This window comes from Erpetoichthys calabaricus, chromosome 9, assembly GCF_900747795.2.
Source record: "Erpetoichthys calabaricus chromosome 9, fErpCal1.3, whole genome shotgun sequence".
In the NCBI taxonomy this organism is placed as follows: domain Eukaryota; kingdom Metazoa; phylum Chordata; class Cladistia; order Polypteriformes; family Polypteridae; genus Erpetoichthys; species Erpetoichthys calabaricus.
Window position 1 is genome coordinate 113492529 of NC_041402.2, and position 17629 is coordinate 113510157.

The 17629-nt window shown below is 40.7% G+C and overlaps 1 protein-coding gene across 1 annotated transcript in view; it reads left to right on the forward strand.

Moving 5' to 3' along the window:
* The first annotated feature begins 797 nt into the window (after positions 1 to 797).
* The window catches only part of LOC127529082 (uncharacterized), a 158267-nt gene continuing 141435 nt past the window's right edge, over positions 798 to 17629 (forward strand). The window contains exon 1 of the mRNA XM_051931557.1: positions 798 to 1537. Within this exon, the coding sequence (XP_051787517.1) occupies positions 923 to 1537 (615 nt within the window). The 5' untranslated portion in view covers positions 798 to 922. The remainder of the gene's footprint in view (positions 1538 to 17629) is intronic.

Below are 17629 nucleotides of genomic sequence, written 5' to 3' on the forward strand. Positions count from 1 at the left end.
TGAAGTGAATAACCTCAAAAGCAGAGGATGGGGTCCAAATAAGAACAAGGAACAAATGGGAATTAAAACAAAGAGATAGATACATGAATGGAACTAACTCACCATTTACAAAGGAGTACTGTACAGGCAAGTAGGAACAAGAAAGCAACTCGTTTGCCACATAAGCTGAAACGAGTTGTCCTTAAAAGCCTCCATGATGATATGGGACATATCGGATCTGATAAGGTGATTCTTCTGGCCAGAGAAAGATTTTATTGTCCTTACTTGCAGTGAGAGATTGAAGATTATGTAATTCGACAATGCACCTGCATCAAACAGAAGCATCCTAGTAACCCAGACAGAGCACCTAGGGGCACACTTACTACAAGCAAACCTTTTGAACTGCTCTCTGTGGACTTTCTGCATCTTGAGCCAAGTAAAGGAGGTTATGAATATGTTCTGGTTCTGATGGATCACTTCACTCACTTTGCACAAGCATCTGCCACCAAAAACAAATCTGGAAAAACCTCAGCTGAGAAGATTTTCCAAGACTTTATCCCCCGTTTTGGCTACCCTGCAAAGCTGCACCATGACCAGGGGCGTGAGTTTGAAAATAACATTTCAGAGGCTCCAACAACTATCTGGAATAGCTCACTCCCGCACCACACCCTATCATCCACAGGGGAATCCAGTAGAACGATTCAATTGAACTCTGCTTCAGATGCTCCGAACCTTGGAAGAAGAGAAAAAGTCAAAGTGGAAAGATTACCTATCACAAATTGTGTATTCATATAATTGTACAAGACGTGAATCAACTGGCTATTCACCATTTTTCCTCTTGTATGGCAGAGCTCCAAGATTACCTATCGATTTGTTGTTTAATCTTACAACTGACAATGAGGAAACAGACAGCCAGGACTTTGTGCAAAAATGGGCAACCAAGATGAAAGAAGCTTACCAGATTGCTGCAGATAACAGTCGGAAAGCATCGGCCAAGGGTAAGCAGTATTATGACCGTACAATGAGGGGCGCTATTCTTCAACCAGGTGACAGAGTCATAGTCAGAAACCTATCTGAGAGAGGAGGATCAGGAAAACTCCGTGACTACTGGGAAAAAGAGGTATGTCGTATTGTGGAGAGAATTAAAGACAGCCCAGTGTACAAGGTACAGCCAGAAGTTGGTAGCAGAACACCTCGGATACTACACCGCAACCTCCTGCTCCCTGTCAATGACTTACCTCTTGAAAAAGACACTAAATTGAACACAGTGAAAAGGAAAATGCAAAGACCAGCAAGAACAAATAGTGAGACACCAGACTCAGCGTCTGATCACTCCGATGAGGAAGCAGAAACCTCATATGGCCCCCATCGCTTGCCAAGCTTTCCTGCACATGTCAGATCTGAGGTCATAGAATCTGAGTCACACTCCAGGCTCAGAGCCAAGGCCCGAGAGGTCTACCCTGAACCACGAGAACCACGACAACCTGACAGAAATCCTTCGCAAGGAACATCAAGGGAACAAGGACTGGAAATGGAGACCAGTGTTGCTGAACCCCAGGTGGGAAATACTGATGAAGCAGTGGAACCCACAAATGGTTAAGAAGACCTAGCAACAGAACATCAGAGTGACAGAGAAGGGGACACTTTAAGAAGATCAGCTCGCACTGTCATACTCAGAGAAGTATTCACATACCACAGACTGGGGCAGCCATCATACCAGCCTTGGAATCCTGGTGTCCATGCAGTTATACAGAATCCTATGTATCTGTTACCAAGCCACACAATAGTGTATCCAGCATACCCAGGATTTGATTATTACCTAAGACCATTGGTTGAGACACAACAGACACTGAACCAAAGGCCAAGCCTTTGAAGCAAGATGTCAGGAGACATCTCAAAAAAAGTAGGGGAGAGTGTAATGGGCTAGAATTCAGTATTCTAAAGAAAATGACATTTTGGTGTGTTGCTTAGTGTAATGGGCTATAAACCAGTGTTTTAAAGAAAAGGGGCTATAAACCAGTGTTTTAAAGAAAAGGCAGAATTTCTGGAAAATTCTGCTACAGGTTATTGCTGATGGCCATCTACAGGACATACATATTTACCTGTCTTGCTAAAGAGTCACCTGCTTTGAATAGTCAGACTGCTTTGACTTAGTATCTCATCTACACACAATGTGGGGATACAGAACTGTCTGCTTCCTTGGAAAATTAATGAGTTCTGGGGACATTGGTTTCTAATCAAGTACTCAAAGCAAATGTGTTTACACTCTTTGTTATACAGAGTAAATTGGCTTGCACCATTGTTTTCACTGATTATCATGTTCATCTATGCAGAAATTGAAGCATATATATATTTCTGGGAAAAGGAGAAAAAAAAAGAAGAGAACAGAGAAGTATGGTCTGATACTCGGGACTGCTGTCTGTTTCTTTTATGATTTACACCATATTGCTGTGGCTACACCATGTTGCAACAGTGGCTTGTACCTGGCCCAGGTTCCCCTAGGCCTGAGGTCGGTAACATGTGCACCAACAGTAAATCTAAGATAAACCAAATACACATTTTTTTAAATTTTCGAAAAAGACAACACTGTTGTCCACCTGCACATAATCATTAAGTTTGCAATACCAATAAATGAACAGTGTTAAACAACTTTTGAAGTTAAAAAAACACCCCAAATTAACAGAAGGAGCCAAGCTATGATTGAAAAAAATGAAGCACAATTTTTTTCTGCTGATGGTAATGCTATTTTTCAGAATATAATAAGAAGAGAATAGGATGTTGCTTTTGAGTGAGTAAAATTAATTAGAAATTTTTGTTTCTTTTTTTGGTAGACATTGACTCAAATCTAATGTTTACTGAGAAAGTACTAATACTAGACGTACTATAATGGAGTGTTAAGATTTTTAGAAGTTAGCTTTGAATAAATAAACTTTAAATCACCTTTGTAACATTACCAAATACCATTTTAATACATTCAGCTGTAATCATTTTCATACGTTGCAACGAATATACAGTAAGGTCCATAAATATTTGGACAGAGACAATTTTTTCTAATTTTGGTTCTGTACATTACCACAATAAATTTTAAATGAAACAACTCAGATGCAGCTGAAGTGCAGACTTTCAGCTTTAACAAAACGATTGCATAAAAATGTGGGGGGGCTCAAAAATAATTGGACAATTGACTCAAAGGCTATTTCATGGGCAGGTGTGGGCAAGTCCGTCGTTATGTCATTATCAATTAAGCAGATAAAAGGCCTGGAGTTGATTTGAGGTGTGGTGCTTGCATGTGGAAGATTTTCCTGTGAACAGACAACATGCGGTCAAAGGAGCTCTCCATGCAGGTGAAAGAAGCCATCCTTAAGCTGCGAAAACAGAAAAAACCCATCCGAGAAATTGCTTCAATATAACGAGTGGCAAAATCTACAGTTTGGTACATCATGAGAAAGAAAGCAAGCACTGGTGAACTCAGCAACGCAAAAAGACCTGGACGTCCACGGAAGACAACAGTGGTGGATGATCGCAGAATCATTTCCATGGTGAAGAGAAACCCCTTCACAACAGCCAACCAAGTGAACAACACTCTCCAGTGGGTAGGCATATCAATATCCAAGTCTACCATAAAGAGAAGACTGCATGAAAGTAAATACAGACGGTGCACTGCAAGGTGCAAGCCACTCATAAGCCTCAAGAATAGAAAGGCTAGATTGGACTTTGCTAAAGAACACCTAAAAAAGCCAGCACAGTTCTGGAAAAACATTCTTTGGACAGATGAAACCAAGATCAACCTCTACCAGAATGATGGCAAGAAAAAAGTATGGAGAAGGCATGGAACAGCTCATTATCCAAAGCATACCACATCATCTGTAAAACACGGTGGAGACAGTATGATGGCTTGGGCATGCATGGCTGCCACTGGCACTGGGATACTAGTGTTTATTGATGACGTGACACAGGACAGAAGCAGCCGAATGAATTCTGAGGTGTTCAGAGACATACTGTCTGCTCAAATCCAGCTAAATGCAGTCAAAGTGATTGGGAGGCGTTTCATGATATAGATGGACAATGACACAAAACATACAGCCAAAGCAACCCAGGAGTTTATTAATGCAAAGAAGTGGAAAATTCTTGAATGGCCAAGTCAGTCACCTGATATTAATCCAATTGAGCATGCATTTCACTTGTTGAAGACTAAACTTAAGACAGAAAGGCCCACAAGCAAACAGCAACTGAAAGCCGCTGCAGTAAAGGCCTGGCAGAGCATTAAAAAGGATGAAACCCAGTATCTAGTGATGTCCATGATTTCAAGACTTCGGGCTGTCATTGCCAGCAAAGGGTTTTCAACCAAGTATTAGAAATGAACATTTTATTTCCAGTTATTTAATTTGTCCAATTACTTTTGAGCCCCTGAAATGAAGGGATTGTGTTAAAAAATGCTTTAGTTGCCTCACATTTTTATGCAATCATTTTGTTCAACCCACTGAATAAAAGCTGAAAGTCTGCACTTCAACTGCATCTGAGCTGTTTCATTAAAAATTCATTGTGGTAATGTACAGAACCAAAATTAGAAAAAAGTTGTCTCTGTCCAAATATTTATGGACCTAACTGTATGTAGCATGCTCAACAGCAAGCAACTGAAGTGAATCAATTAAGTTATCCCCTGGTTATTTGTTGTGTTTCTGCAGCATGTACAGTTCAGGTTTTTCTTGTTGACAATACAGACAACTCCACCTGCCAAAAATGCTTAGTTAATTTAGAGTGTATAGGGAAAAAATGCACTTTGGAGGACCACATTAGGAACTTGATTAGGCAAACCAAAATTTGGATTGACATGGTGTGTTTAGGCTATTTGGCTATTTCTTATTTGGCTTCAGTCTCCCTAGGTCCCACTGTAGTCAGTGCATGGCCAAAATCAGCTGCACCAATTCAGTCTCTGGGCAAGTGGGTGACAGTGATATGGGGGTCTAAGAAGTCAAAATTTTGTCCCTTAGTGCCTATGTTATCAATTCAGACCCAGTACAGATTCTCAGCTCTCTGCATGTCACCTGTGGAGCTTGAGAACAATAAAATGCTCATAATTGGTAACTCCATGGTGTGGAATGTTAGAATTTAAAACTATGCTAATCCAGCAATTAATGTTAAATGCCTTCCAGTGGTGAAGGTATCTGATATACAGGCTAAATAAAATGAAGTACTGTATATAACTTATTGCAGCATGTTGGCACTAAATATATTATTTGTAGCAATCTGAGGTATTAAAGGGGAACTTTGTATCTTTATGCACCAAAGCAAAAAGAAAATGTCAGAATTTAATTGTGTCTGGCCTCTTACCAAGGTTATATAGGGAGTATGTGATGTATAGCAGATTGCATTCCATTCACTGCTAGTTAGACATATCATGCAAATAAAAGCAGAGCCTTTATGAACAATTGGGAAGATGTTTGGGAAAGGCCTGGATGCTTCATCCTAACTGGATGGGATTTTTTTTGTTTTATCCCAAAATATGGCAACAAAACTGCTTAGCTGACTGACAGAGCACCATCCAGACTGCAGTCTTGTGATCTTAAATCACAGGCTGTTGTCTATCCCACCTGTTACTATCCTGTAGCTATTAACCAGAATCCCTGTTATGGGACATCTTATAAGTTTAGTTTTGATACAAACTTTTAAATACCTGATAACAAAAAATAGGAGAATTATTAGACTAAGTGATAAAATCTGATCCTCCACCAGGGGTACCTGTAACTTAATTAAAATTAAAACAAAAAATATATGACCAGTTCAGAAACATCTTTGCAGTTTTAAATGCTGCTTATTAAACATTTGCTCTATTAGAAATAAAGCTGTTTTGGTAAATGATCTTATATTAAGTAAAAAATCTAATCAGAGACTTCTCACTGAAACCTGGCTTATTATTCCGTAGCTGAGGCATCACCAAACTGATGCACATTCCTCCATAAATCTAGAGATACTGTTTGAGGAGGTGGCCTTAAAATACTACATTTTAACAATATGTAAACTGCTTCTGACAATGCATTTGAATTTATATATTTTAAGACACTAATTTTAAATATTAAAACAGATTCCAGCACAATTGTCTACAGAGAGCACATTAGGGTCTCAAGATACCGACCTGCTTATGATTTCAAGGATTAACAAAATTACGGTGGGAGGATGAGCTTTTAACTGCAGGGCCCTGAAGCTGTAGAATGGTCTGCCCTTTCAGTCTCAGCTTTTAAATCCAGGCTAAAGACTCACTACTTTAGTTTAGCTACCCTGAATAGAGCTGTTGATGAGCTTTGCATACTGCATCTCTATAATAAATAATTAGTACTGAAATATAAAAAATATGATATTTATAAACTGTTACTAACCCTTCCTTGTCCTGTTTCTATTCTCAGTATCCTCATGTGGCACTTGGTGCTACGACTTTACTGTCAATTTGTCTGCCTGCCTATGGAAAAGTCATCTCATGAGCAACTGGAAGTTGAAGGGGTTTTCATCAGATTGGCCGGCCCAGCACTGACTCAGCTGTAGAATGGTCAGTGGTGGGGAGGTGGTGTATTGGCCGAGGTCTCCAGGACTCTGACTATGTCTGGCTTGTCTGACTCTTTTTCTATAGCCTATTTAGTGGTTCTACAATTAATTGATTGGCAGATGTTGTTGTTTTGTCATTTATGTAAATTAATTTCTGCTTTGTTTTTGATGTATTTTAACAAAGTGTATCCTCACATGTGATATTTTGCACTTAGTGAGTGGTATAATTTATTCTTGCATTTTACCTTGACAGTATATATTTATTAACTCAATTGCACAATAAAAAATTTTTATCAAAATTAACTGTGTATTAATCACCATTTATTGTATTTCCTTGAAGCATATTTTTCTATAAAGCATAAATAATTTGGTGATTCATTTCTATTATAAAACAGTTTTAATAATCAGTTACCTATGCATATTAAATTATTTCATTTAGTTTATTGAACCGTTTTGTGTAACAGAAACAATTGAATAAACAGTGAAAACCGAATCAGTTAACAACTCAGAGTAAGTTGTTTTTATTTTGAGCCACATCACAGTGCAAATTAGTCTAGCACTTTGATTGGTTATATCAGTAATTCTGCCTGTAAAATTATATGCTAATGATGCAAAATAAAGAAAATAAAACAAAATTGTTAGTGAAACTTTCAGGTATCTTGTTGGACTTTAACATGGTTTTTGCTTGTGCAGGCTAGTGTGACTTTAGCAGTCATGGGTCCAAAATTAATGCCCTTTTCTGGTAATTGCACTGGTTATATGGGGACAGACCAGGACCATAAGGGGTAAGGCTTCTAGGGTTCCTGAAATGCAGGTAAGACTAGTTTTTAGCATAACATAATGTTGTTGGGGAATGAACAATGATGATGTTACTCAGTCTCAGAGAGCAGTTTTTGGAATCCATTCACCACCACATCTGTAAAAGGGACAGATAGAGCGTTAGTGAGTGTCACTTCACTGTGTAGTACCTTCTCCCTTACATTCATCGAAAAGTCAATCTTATCATCTTCCTTGGGGCAATTTGGAAGAATGTATTCACCTCCTTGCACTAACAGTGTAAATGGAGTGGTGAGCACTCTTAGAGAGTGCTTTAAAGCCTTAATGCCTTAAAGGCATTGACTGGGTTCAGACTTGGCTGGGTCTTTCTTTTTTCTTTGAGCGGCTGCTCATTCTGATGGGCGACCAATAGCTTTTATAGAACCTCTGACAAGGCCTTCCATATCTTTTCAGGAAGCCCTCCTTACTTGTCTTTTGGCAACATGTGCCTCTCAGGTCAGGAAGAGAGCAATAATGTTGACCCATTTTTGCTGCAGTAAGCAATAACAAGCAATGGTTCACTGAAACATGTTGTCACACGGTTGTAATAACAGAAGTACCTAGGCTTGCCCTTGTGCTTTTTGAGCTCTGATTGCTTCCTCTGCAGTGCATTCTGGCATGTGTTCAGCTATGTTGGTCTATTGACTAGCCACTTGTACATGGAGTTGGGGAACCTGTTTGCTAAATTTTTTCACCAATGTGGGCAGGTCTCTGATGGGCTGGCTGTTCCATAGCTTAGCAAATGTTGTTGACAATGCCACCTGTAGGGAACTTCTGTTTAGCAGAAGTGGTAAAAATGCAAAATAAAGAAAAGAACAAAAGTAGTGGAAGTTAGTTGAACATTCAGGCTTTTTCCTGGGAATTTAGGGAGTTCTTGCTTCTGCAATCTAGTGTGGCTCCAGCAGTCGTGGTTCCAAAATGAACACCCTTTTTCAGTCACCATACTGGTTATATGGAGCCAGGGCCAGAAGAGATAGGGATTCCTGGGGTTACCTAAAGGTGTGTCATTGCTCTTCAGAGCGGTCCTCCTCCAATCTCAGACTGAAAAAGGAAGAGAGGTTAGTGCCATTATACATCTCTGTTACAATTTCTGCTTTGAAGCCCTTAACATATTCTTTTCACATATGTGTGTGACATTATAATATTTAATAATTTTTTGTCACATACATGTGTGGAAAGAATGTATTATACAGAATGTATATATAAATATTGAATGTGGAAAGAATGTCTGTACAGGAGTGGGCAAAAGTAGGTTGACAGTTGTTCGTATGGAAAAAAAACATGCAGGTTATGATTAAACTCTGTGTTTCACATACTCACAACTGTCAACCTACTTTTGCCCACCCTTGTGTACTCACACGCACATATACTATATATATACACTCACACACATACACTATACAGTATATACACTGTTGTGTTACAATATTTGTTTTTTTTGATTGACTTCCCAGAGAATGTATAATTTGTTGGTAGAAACTATTCTTGAATCTACCAGTGCAAGTGCTAATGGTCCTGTATCATTACTCATGCACAGTTTAGAGTTTGCCAATCAATGTATCTATGTGGATATAGGAAGAACACAAAAAAACATTCACCAGGATGGAATCCTGGAAGAGTTTCCTGGAGTTATGAGGTCTCAAACACCAAGATAGAACCCAGGCAAGGCTTCCTGGAGCAATGAGGTTTTGATACTACTGACAGAACCACCAGGCTATACAAACTAATTATATTTTTTTTAATGCTAAACATAACTGTGATTATTTTTTCCTTATTTCACACTAAGACTGTACAAAACAAGACAAATCCATGATGCCTGAATAATTATGAGATATGAAAAACAGCCTGTTCAAGTAGCATGAACACATTTGTTTCATAAAACAACTAGGTTTATAGGAGTTGAGGAATCAGATGGTCTTCCTGAAAGGTTTGAAATTCAAAATAAATTACTGAAAAGGTTTGAATAAATTAATAAATAAAGGTTTGAATAAAGTAATAAATTACTGAAAGGTTCTGTTTTTATGTCTCTATCGCTCTATCTCTCTATCTGTGACTTTTAAAGCATAATTGTAGGCAGTGTGAATTAATTTTCTGGTTTTCTGGAGAAGGTGGCCTTAATGTTGCTAAGTATAAAAGAATGAGGGAATTTAAACATCTAGAACGATATTCCATCCAGTCCCATACTCTCTCGCAAATTATGGCACTACCTTTTCCAAACGTATCAATTTTTTGTTATAAATCAGCTAGGAAATTCATTAAATAAGTCAGCTCAATTCAATTTACTTTCATAAAGAAGTCTTCACCTGACAAGACTAGCCTGCTATACACTATCTTGAACAGAATATACATATAAAATAACAGTGGCATGTATTTATAATAATAACCAAAAGAAAAAATACAATTTACCAAGTTAAACACATACTGTATATGTACAAGGTTTCTGCATGACCTCAAAAAATTCTCCAATGCATGGCTTTCAGTTTGACCAATGACACAGCAGTCACCTTCTTGCTCTTAGATTGAGGAAAGTTCTGGAATGCTTCCAGGTTTATAATATACTGAATTTGGCTCAAAGTGTGACTTTTTCAGTAACCAAATATTAATGCAATAACTGGCATCTGTGATGTGAGATGGAACATATGTAATTCTGATATGGCAACTTTCCACCTCTCAAAAATAGGAGGCAACTATGATGATTTTAATGTATTATATTCAGATTTTCACTCTTCTACAATGTGAACATTAATATCCACCTTATCTTCTGATTTAGGACACAGAGAAATTGCCTGCTATTTTTAATGTCCTTTGCACTTGTACACTAACCATTTTTCCACCCTAAACTGTCTCTGTTAATGTACCTTCTGTGCAAATTGCTGCACAAAGCAGTTAAGCACAAGTGCCCCACAATGCTGGAAGAAGGTATTAAGCCAATGTAATACCATGGGATTTGAACTAATATGAATTAAAAAAAGAAGAATTTGCTACCCTTGTTAACTATTCTCTGTGTAGTCCTTCCCTTCTGACAGTTCTGGCGACAATTAATAGCTGCTCTAAATTTGTTATATGTGTGTGTGTGTGTGCCACCATTTTAAGCAAATGGTTCACCTGGGGCGCAAATCATAAGGAGGGGAAAAACCAGCAGCACGGGTTAGCTACCAAACAGTTGATTGGTGCACTAATAATCTTGGCCTAGTTGCCTTAGCACCGGCACTGTGTGTGTATGCGTGTGTATGTGTGTGTGTTTGTGTGAGTGGTGTCTCTTTCAGAAACAGGTGTCACACACGTGTGCTTGGGAAACAGCTGAAGGGCCTAAACACTAGTAATTCCACGCCAGGCCAGGGGGCGGCGGAGTGTACTGACTATCTCTCTCAGTCCCTTGCAGACCTTTTTCAGGAAATCCCGCCTGTTGCCGGCTCAAGCATTTAAGGACCGCGGTATATCATCCTCAAACCAATGGTCTTGTTGAGAGGTTCAATCAGACTTTCAAGCAAATTCTGCGCAAGGTGGTCAGCGGGGACGGGAGGAACTGGGATCAGCTCCTCCCCCTTGTGCTCTTTGCTTATCGGGAAGTCCCACAAGCCTCTACGGGGTTCTCCCCTTTTGAATTGTTGTATGGACGACAACCCCGAGGACTATTGGATGTTTTAAAAGAAGGATGGGAAGGAGAGGCTCTTCCCTCTATCAATATATTAGAGTATATCGCGCAGTTAAACAATCGATTCGGAAAAATCCGACCTATTTTAAAAAGTCACATGGAAGAGGTGTAAGCAGCACAGGCCCACTATTATGATCGTGGCACAGCTCTCCGGGAGTTCCAACCGGAGGATCGGGTCATGGTGTTGGTCCCTACTTCGCATTCTAAGTTGCTTGCCCATTGGCAAGGCCCATTTGAAGTTAAGGAGAGGAAAGGGCTCGTAGATTATTTGGTGAAACAACCCAATCGTCGGCCGAGTGAGCGGGTATATCATATCAACTTGCTGAAGCCATGGAAGGAGAGGGATCCCGATCCCTCCTTTGCTCAGCCCCGCTCTTTCTTTGCTCAGAACGACAGCCTTAACTTCGGTCCCAAGTTGAATGCTAAACAGAGACGGGAACTTGAGACAGCGATCTTGTCCGTTCCGGAGGTAGTAAGTGAGCAACCCGGAAGGACCTCTCTGATTGCGCACGACATAGTGACAGACCCCAGAGTTGTCGTACGAGAACACCCATATCGTCTTCCCGAAGCAAAGAAGGCAGAAGTGGAGCTTGAGATCAAGCGCATGCTGGATCTAGGTGTAATTGAGGAAAGTTATAGTCCCTGGTCCAGTCCAATTGTCTTGGTCAGTAAGCCCGACGGGAGTTGGAGGTTTTGCAACGACTTCTATTGACTGAATCAAGTCTCCCAGTTTGACGCCCATTCAATACCTCGTGTGGATGACCTCCTCGAGAGGCTTGGACAAGCGAAATTTTTGACCACACTTGACATGACAAAGGGGTACTGGTAGGTTCCTTTAATGGACTCTGCGAAGGTTAAGACCGCGTTTAGCACCCCTAGTGGGCACTGGCAGTACCGGGTCCTCCCATTCGGGTTACATGGGACTCCGGCAACTTTCCAGCGTGTGGTGGACAGAGTGCTCCGGCCTCATAACACGTTTAGTGCTGCTTGTTTGGATGACGTTGTCATCTATTCCAGCACATGGAAGGATCACGTGCGGCAGGTGGAAGCAGTATTGCGGACACTAGGTGAAGCCGGACTTCAAATTAATCCAAAGAAGTGTTGGATTAAAAGAAGCTAAATATTTGGGCTACCTGGTGGGTCGAGGTGCGGTGAAGCCACAGTGCTCCAAAGTTAGTACCATATTAAATTGGCCCCGTCCCAATACCAAGTGGCAAGTGCAGGCTTTTCTCAGGTTAGCCGGGTACTACCGCCGGTTTGTACCCCGGTTCTCCGAGAGAGCAGCGCCCTTGACAGACTTAACAAAGAAGAGGGCTCCAAACCACGTGGTATGGGCCGACAAGACTGCCGCTGCATTTTGTGACCTAAAACAGGCCCTTACGTCAGCACCCATATTGAACTTTTCACTTCCTTTCATACTCCAGACGGACGCTTCGGACACAGGCCTGGGGGCCGTGCTGAGCCAAAGTGTCGATGGTGTTGAACACCCCGTCATGTACCTGAGCTGGAAACTGCTGGATCGGGAGACCAGGTATGCGGCAGTGGAACGGGAGGCTCTTGCGATAAAATGGGCGATTATGCAGTTGAGGTACTACCTCTTGGGCTGTGAATTTACTCTGGTGACGGACCATACACCTCTCCAGTGGATGGCCCTTCACAAGGAGTCAAATCCACAGGTCACTAGGTGGTTTCTTGACCTCCAACCGTATAAGTTTTCGCTTGTTCACCGTAAGGGTTCTCTCCATGCCAATGCTGATGCTCTCTCTCGAGTCCACGACCTCTCGGACAGGTCTGCCCAACCCGATGGGTCTGGGCTAAGGGGGGGCCTTGTCACACACGTGCGCTTAGGAAACAACTGAAGGGCCTAAACTCTAGTAATTCCACACCAGGCCAGGGGGCGGCGGAGTGTATTGACTATCTCTCTCAGTTCCTTGCAGACCTTTCGCGGGAAATCCCGCCTGTTGCCGGCCCCAAGGATGACATCACTTCCGAGCACGAGGACGCCACTCCCAGTTCCTGCACCAATGACGTCATTTCCCTTCCAGGCCTTTAAAACTGCCATCTTGCCTTGGTACAGGCAGTTCTGTTCTGGACTCTGATCTAAGCACATTGTGCTACAAAAAGAAGTAATTTTGCAGCCGAGCATATTATACGGGTGGCTTCCCCAACTCTTTATGATGTCTCTGACTCACTCTTGTTACACAGGTTTTGTCTCATGTCAGATATTGGTATAGGCTCTGGTTTATTTTAATGCTGTATTGGAAAAACTCAGTAATAAAAATAAATGGATAATCAACAGAAAACATAGCTCATTTTCATTTCTACTGATCTTTAACACTGTCTTGATCTGTCTTGATTTGGTAATTTTTCTGTTCTTCAACAACAGGAACTTTTAAAAAAAAGTGATTTGCTGAATTTGCATTGTCTTCTTCTGAACAAAAGATCCCAATATCTTTTTTTTTTGCTTATTAAATAAAGTCTTCACAAGCCTCATGTTACACCATATTTTCTGTAAGGAATACATGGTAGACAGATGATTGGAGAAACAGAAAATAATTAGTAATTAGTTCAACATAATAAAGAAATATCAGCATTTCCTCAGATTTGTTCAGGCATCCAACCAAAAACTACATAATTATACTGTATTTACCATAGCTTGCAAAACAGTCATTACATAAAAAAGCTGCTGGCAACTATAAAGCTGCCTTGACAAGAGGAACAATCACACTGAATATTTGTCATTTGAATCAATTATGCATGTCCTGTGCATCTTACTCAGGAGTGCAATAAAGTAATACATAAAGCAAATTAGGGAATTATACATATATTCTGGCCTGACAACAATAACTAATCAGGGAGTGTTAACAAGGCCTGGAAACAATTTATTTTAAGAAGAGTGTACCTGGCAAAAACTATGAACCAAAGCATATTGGATTATTATTAACCCTCAAACTTTTTTCTAGCTTATAAAATAAAAAGTAAATAATAGTAGACATTCAGCTACAATTCTAAATTATCAGTCATGGAGTCCAACCACTTTAGAAATTGTTTCATACTATTCATTGATGAATATTGTATATTGTTGCACAAAATGGATGATAGTGTACTTTCAGCTTCCTAATTTGTACTATTTATACATTAAAAGGGGTATCCAGGTACAGTATATGTATAAGGGCTAGTTAGTTGGTTACTGGGCAACTATCAATGCTCTAATTTTGAACTAATGTTGTTTTGGAAATGTTGCATGAAACTCGCATCACAGCTTTAACATAATAGTGAATTTCTGAAAAGAAGGAAAAGTCAGATGGTGCTATGCGGAGGAACTGCTAATTGAATATTTTTTTAAGGGTGCTGATAAGTTGCATCAGTCAGGGATGAATCACCCACAGTATGACCTGGCATTCCATCAACAGTGGTATAAAAATGGCAAGCCTGCAAGTTGCAAACAGAACTCTAGTGCAGCAACAGTGCCCAGTCTTTTTAAGGATAGCAAGTAATGTAATGAGAAATAACTTCAATTCTGGCATTCAACACTACTCTTTCATGGGTGTCAGAAAAGGGATGAAAATAAGACCTACCATCCAATTTTAGCAAATGTTGAATGCTGTAGAGACCTCAGTGGACTTGCATAGCCCTTCTGAGGAGATGCTGGAGAGTCTCCAGGCAGAGATTCAGGTTTTGGTGTGTCATTTGCAGCATCAGTACACGGGGCAGACAACTGAGAGACTGATACCTCTGCAGCTCCACCAACACTTGTCTATCTGCTATTGTCCACTGTTGTAGGTGAATGGGCCCCAGCAGAGATTCTGGCTCATGGAGCTACAGTAAAGTGTGGTAGAGTGAGTTGTCACTGACCCCAGGTTAGCCATGTTATGCAGGGCCAGTGGTAAAAGTTGTAACGGCAAGCCCAATCATCTGGACCAACAACTGCACCGCCAAGTCCTGTGGCCTGGGAACCTGAGGAGCGTTAGACTTAGACAAACCATACTTTTTCAAATTACTTCCACAATCAGTGATCAAATAGGCAAAAAAGGTAAACAGTAAGCAAGTTAATAAAGTGAATATATATTATCACTAGATCAGTAGTGACAGTAGATGGCGCTATACCAGCGCTTAACACGACACAGACAGATGCAGGAGGCACACTAATAAAACACAAAAGTTTTCTTTTCTTTGCCTTTGGGCAACGCCTTCCCCATTTCCCACAGGCACAACACAGTCCCAACAAGCACTACCACAACACACAACCCATGGGGGCCGCCATCTAGCGTCCCAGGGGAGGTACTGTTCTGCCCACGCTTGCTCCCCCAGTCCTTTCAGTAAAGAGGTGTCCCGGCCAGATAAGGACCCCGGCTGTCTGTGACAATATATTAATGAAAAAGAAGTGAAACAAAATGCCAAATGTATAAAAATCTGACCTCTCCCCTCCCCTAGCACCCACAACTTCACAAGCGATAGGCAGAAAATTATAATAAATGGTGCAGCACTAAAACTACGAGGGGGGACCCAAAAATAACCAGAAATATTTTTAAAACGTTTTTAATTTAATTTTCTGTACAAACTACAATTAGTCTCCTTCAAAGTACTCTCCATAGGCGGAAATACACTTATCTAACCGTTTGTTCCATTGTTCGAAACATTTTTTAAATTCGTCTGAAGTAATGCCCATTAATGCTCTGGTTGTTTCTTGTTTTACCTCTTCAACGTCAGCAAAACGCCTTCCTTTCAAGTCTTTTTTCATCCGAGGGAACAAAAAGAAATCACACGGAGCTAAATCCGGTGAGTAGGGTGGGTGGTTCAGGGTTGTCATACCGTTTCTTGCCAAAAATTGGCGAATGCTGAGAGCAGTGTGAGATGGAGCGTTGTCATGATGAAAGAACCAATCGCCCGACTCCCACAAATCAGGGCGTTTCCTTCTCACACTGTTGCGCAACCTTCTTAACACTTCTAGGTAGAATGCTTGGTTTACAGTCTGACCTGCTGGAACAAATTCATAATGCACTAGACCTTTGACATCAAAAAAAGAAATCAACATTGTTTTCACTTTTGATTTCACCTGCCAAGCTTTTTTTGCTCGAGGAGAATTTGCGGTTTTCCAATGACTGGACTGCTGTTTCGACTCAGGATCGTAACTGTAGCACCACAATTCATCTCCTGTAATAATTTTGGAAAAAAAATCTGGGTCATTATCAAACTGATCTTTCATTTCACGACAAGTTTCCAGGCGACGCTCTTTTTGATCTGCTGTCAGCAATCGCGTGACAAATTTTGCAGAAACTCTTCTCATTTTCAAATCTTGCGATAAAATTCGCTGAACCGAGCTCCACAAAAAACTGGGTAATCTTAACAAGTTCGTCAATGGTCCTACGTCGATTTTCATAAATTTATTCTCGGATTGAGGTGACATTTTCATCGGTTCGCGATGTTGAAGGACGCCCGGTTGGTGTTGGTGGTATTCAATCGACATTTCACCATTCTTAAAGCGGCCAAACCACTCGTGGACTTGGCTTTTACCCATAGCATCTTCTTTGTAAGCTTTTTTTAACATAACAATAGTTTCTGCAACACTTTTTTCAAGAAGAAAACAAAATTTCACTGCCGTGCGTTGCTCACGATAATCGGCCATCGTAAAAAAAACGACGCTTGCACCACGTACTACAAGTACCAACCTAACAACAACAAAATTCCGGTTATTTTTGGGTCCCCCCTCATATATACAATGCAGATCTTCCCTTTACCCTACACTAAACATAAAACAGATATGATGCACAGGAAACACATAGCACACATAAAGCCCAGGAAATTGTCCAGAGAATGATTAATGGAAATGACCTTGAACTGTCCAGCGATAACTGCAACTGACACTACTGAACCCCAGGGTTTTATGAGAATGGCGAGATCATTACAGGTCCGGTATTGAGAGCAGCAAGCTGTGGATAGGTAAGTGATGATCTGGATTGGCGTTTCTCTGTCTCTTGTGATGAGTTTTGGGGTTGTGTTCTGTTTTTTTTCCTTCTCACCTCCTTTTTTCCTATTTCCCTCCTCTTGTTTTAACAGGAAATAACCCGGATGGACTTGATGGGGGGACAGGAAAATTACTTTGAAGGGTCACGGTCCTGCAGTGTTCTTCTTTCCCTTTTAATCCAGGAAACAACATTCACACAGACGCACCATAGACTACATAAATGGGACAACACTACGAAAGACGTGACTCAGCACAAAACACATTAATGTAGCACCACTACAAAGTGTGAAGGCAAAGGACAAGGCAGATCAGGTGTTACAGAACAGCTGTTGAATTCTGAACCTCAAACAGTATTTGCATTGTCAATTGAGTGGAAAACAGCCCAGAGACTAGTACATCTGCAATTCCAGCCAAGGAGGTTTGCCTGCTCACTTGTAATTAACAGATCACTGCACAGAGGTGCCATGTTGGACTGTTTTGTTACACTGCATGTCAGTGTAGCTCTGATCATCCATGCCACAGCACTCAACAACCCTGCTGCACTACTTAACAAAGAAACACTCGAGACCTCTGCTGACGAGCTTTTTTTTACCAACTGCAAAACAGCAGCAAAAATGAAGACCATCCCGCTGTTTCAAGTAAGTTGATAAGTAGCATCAGCCCATGAGTCATGCACA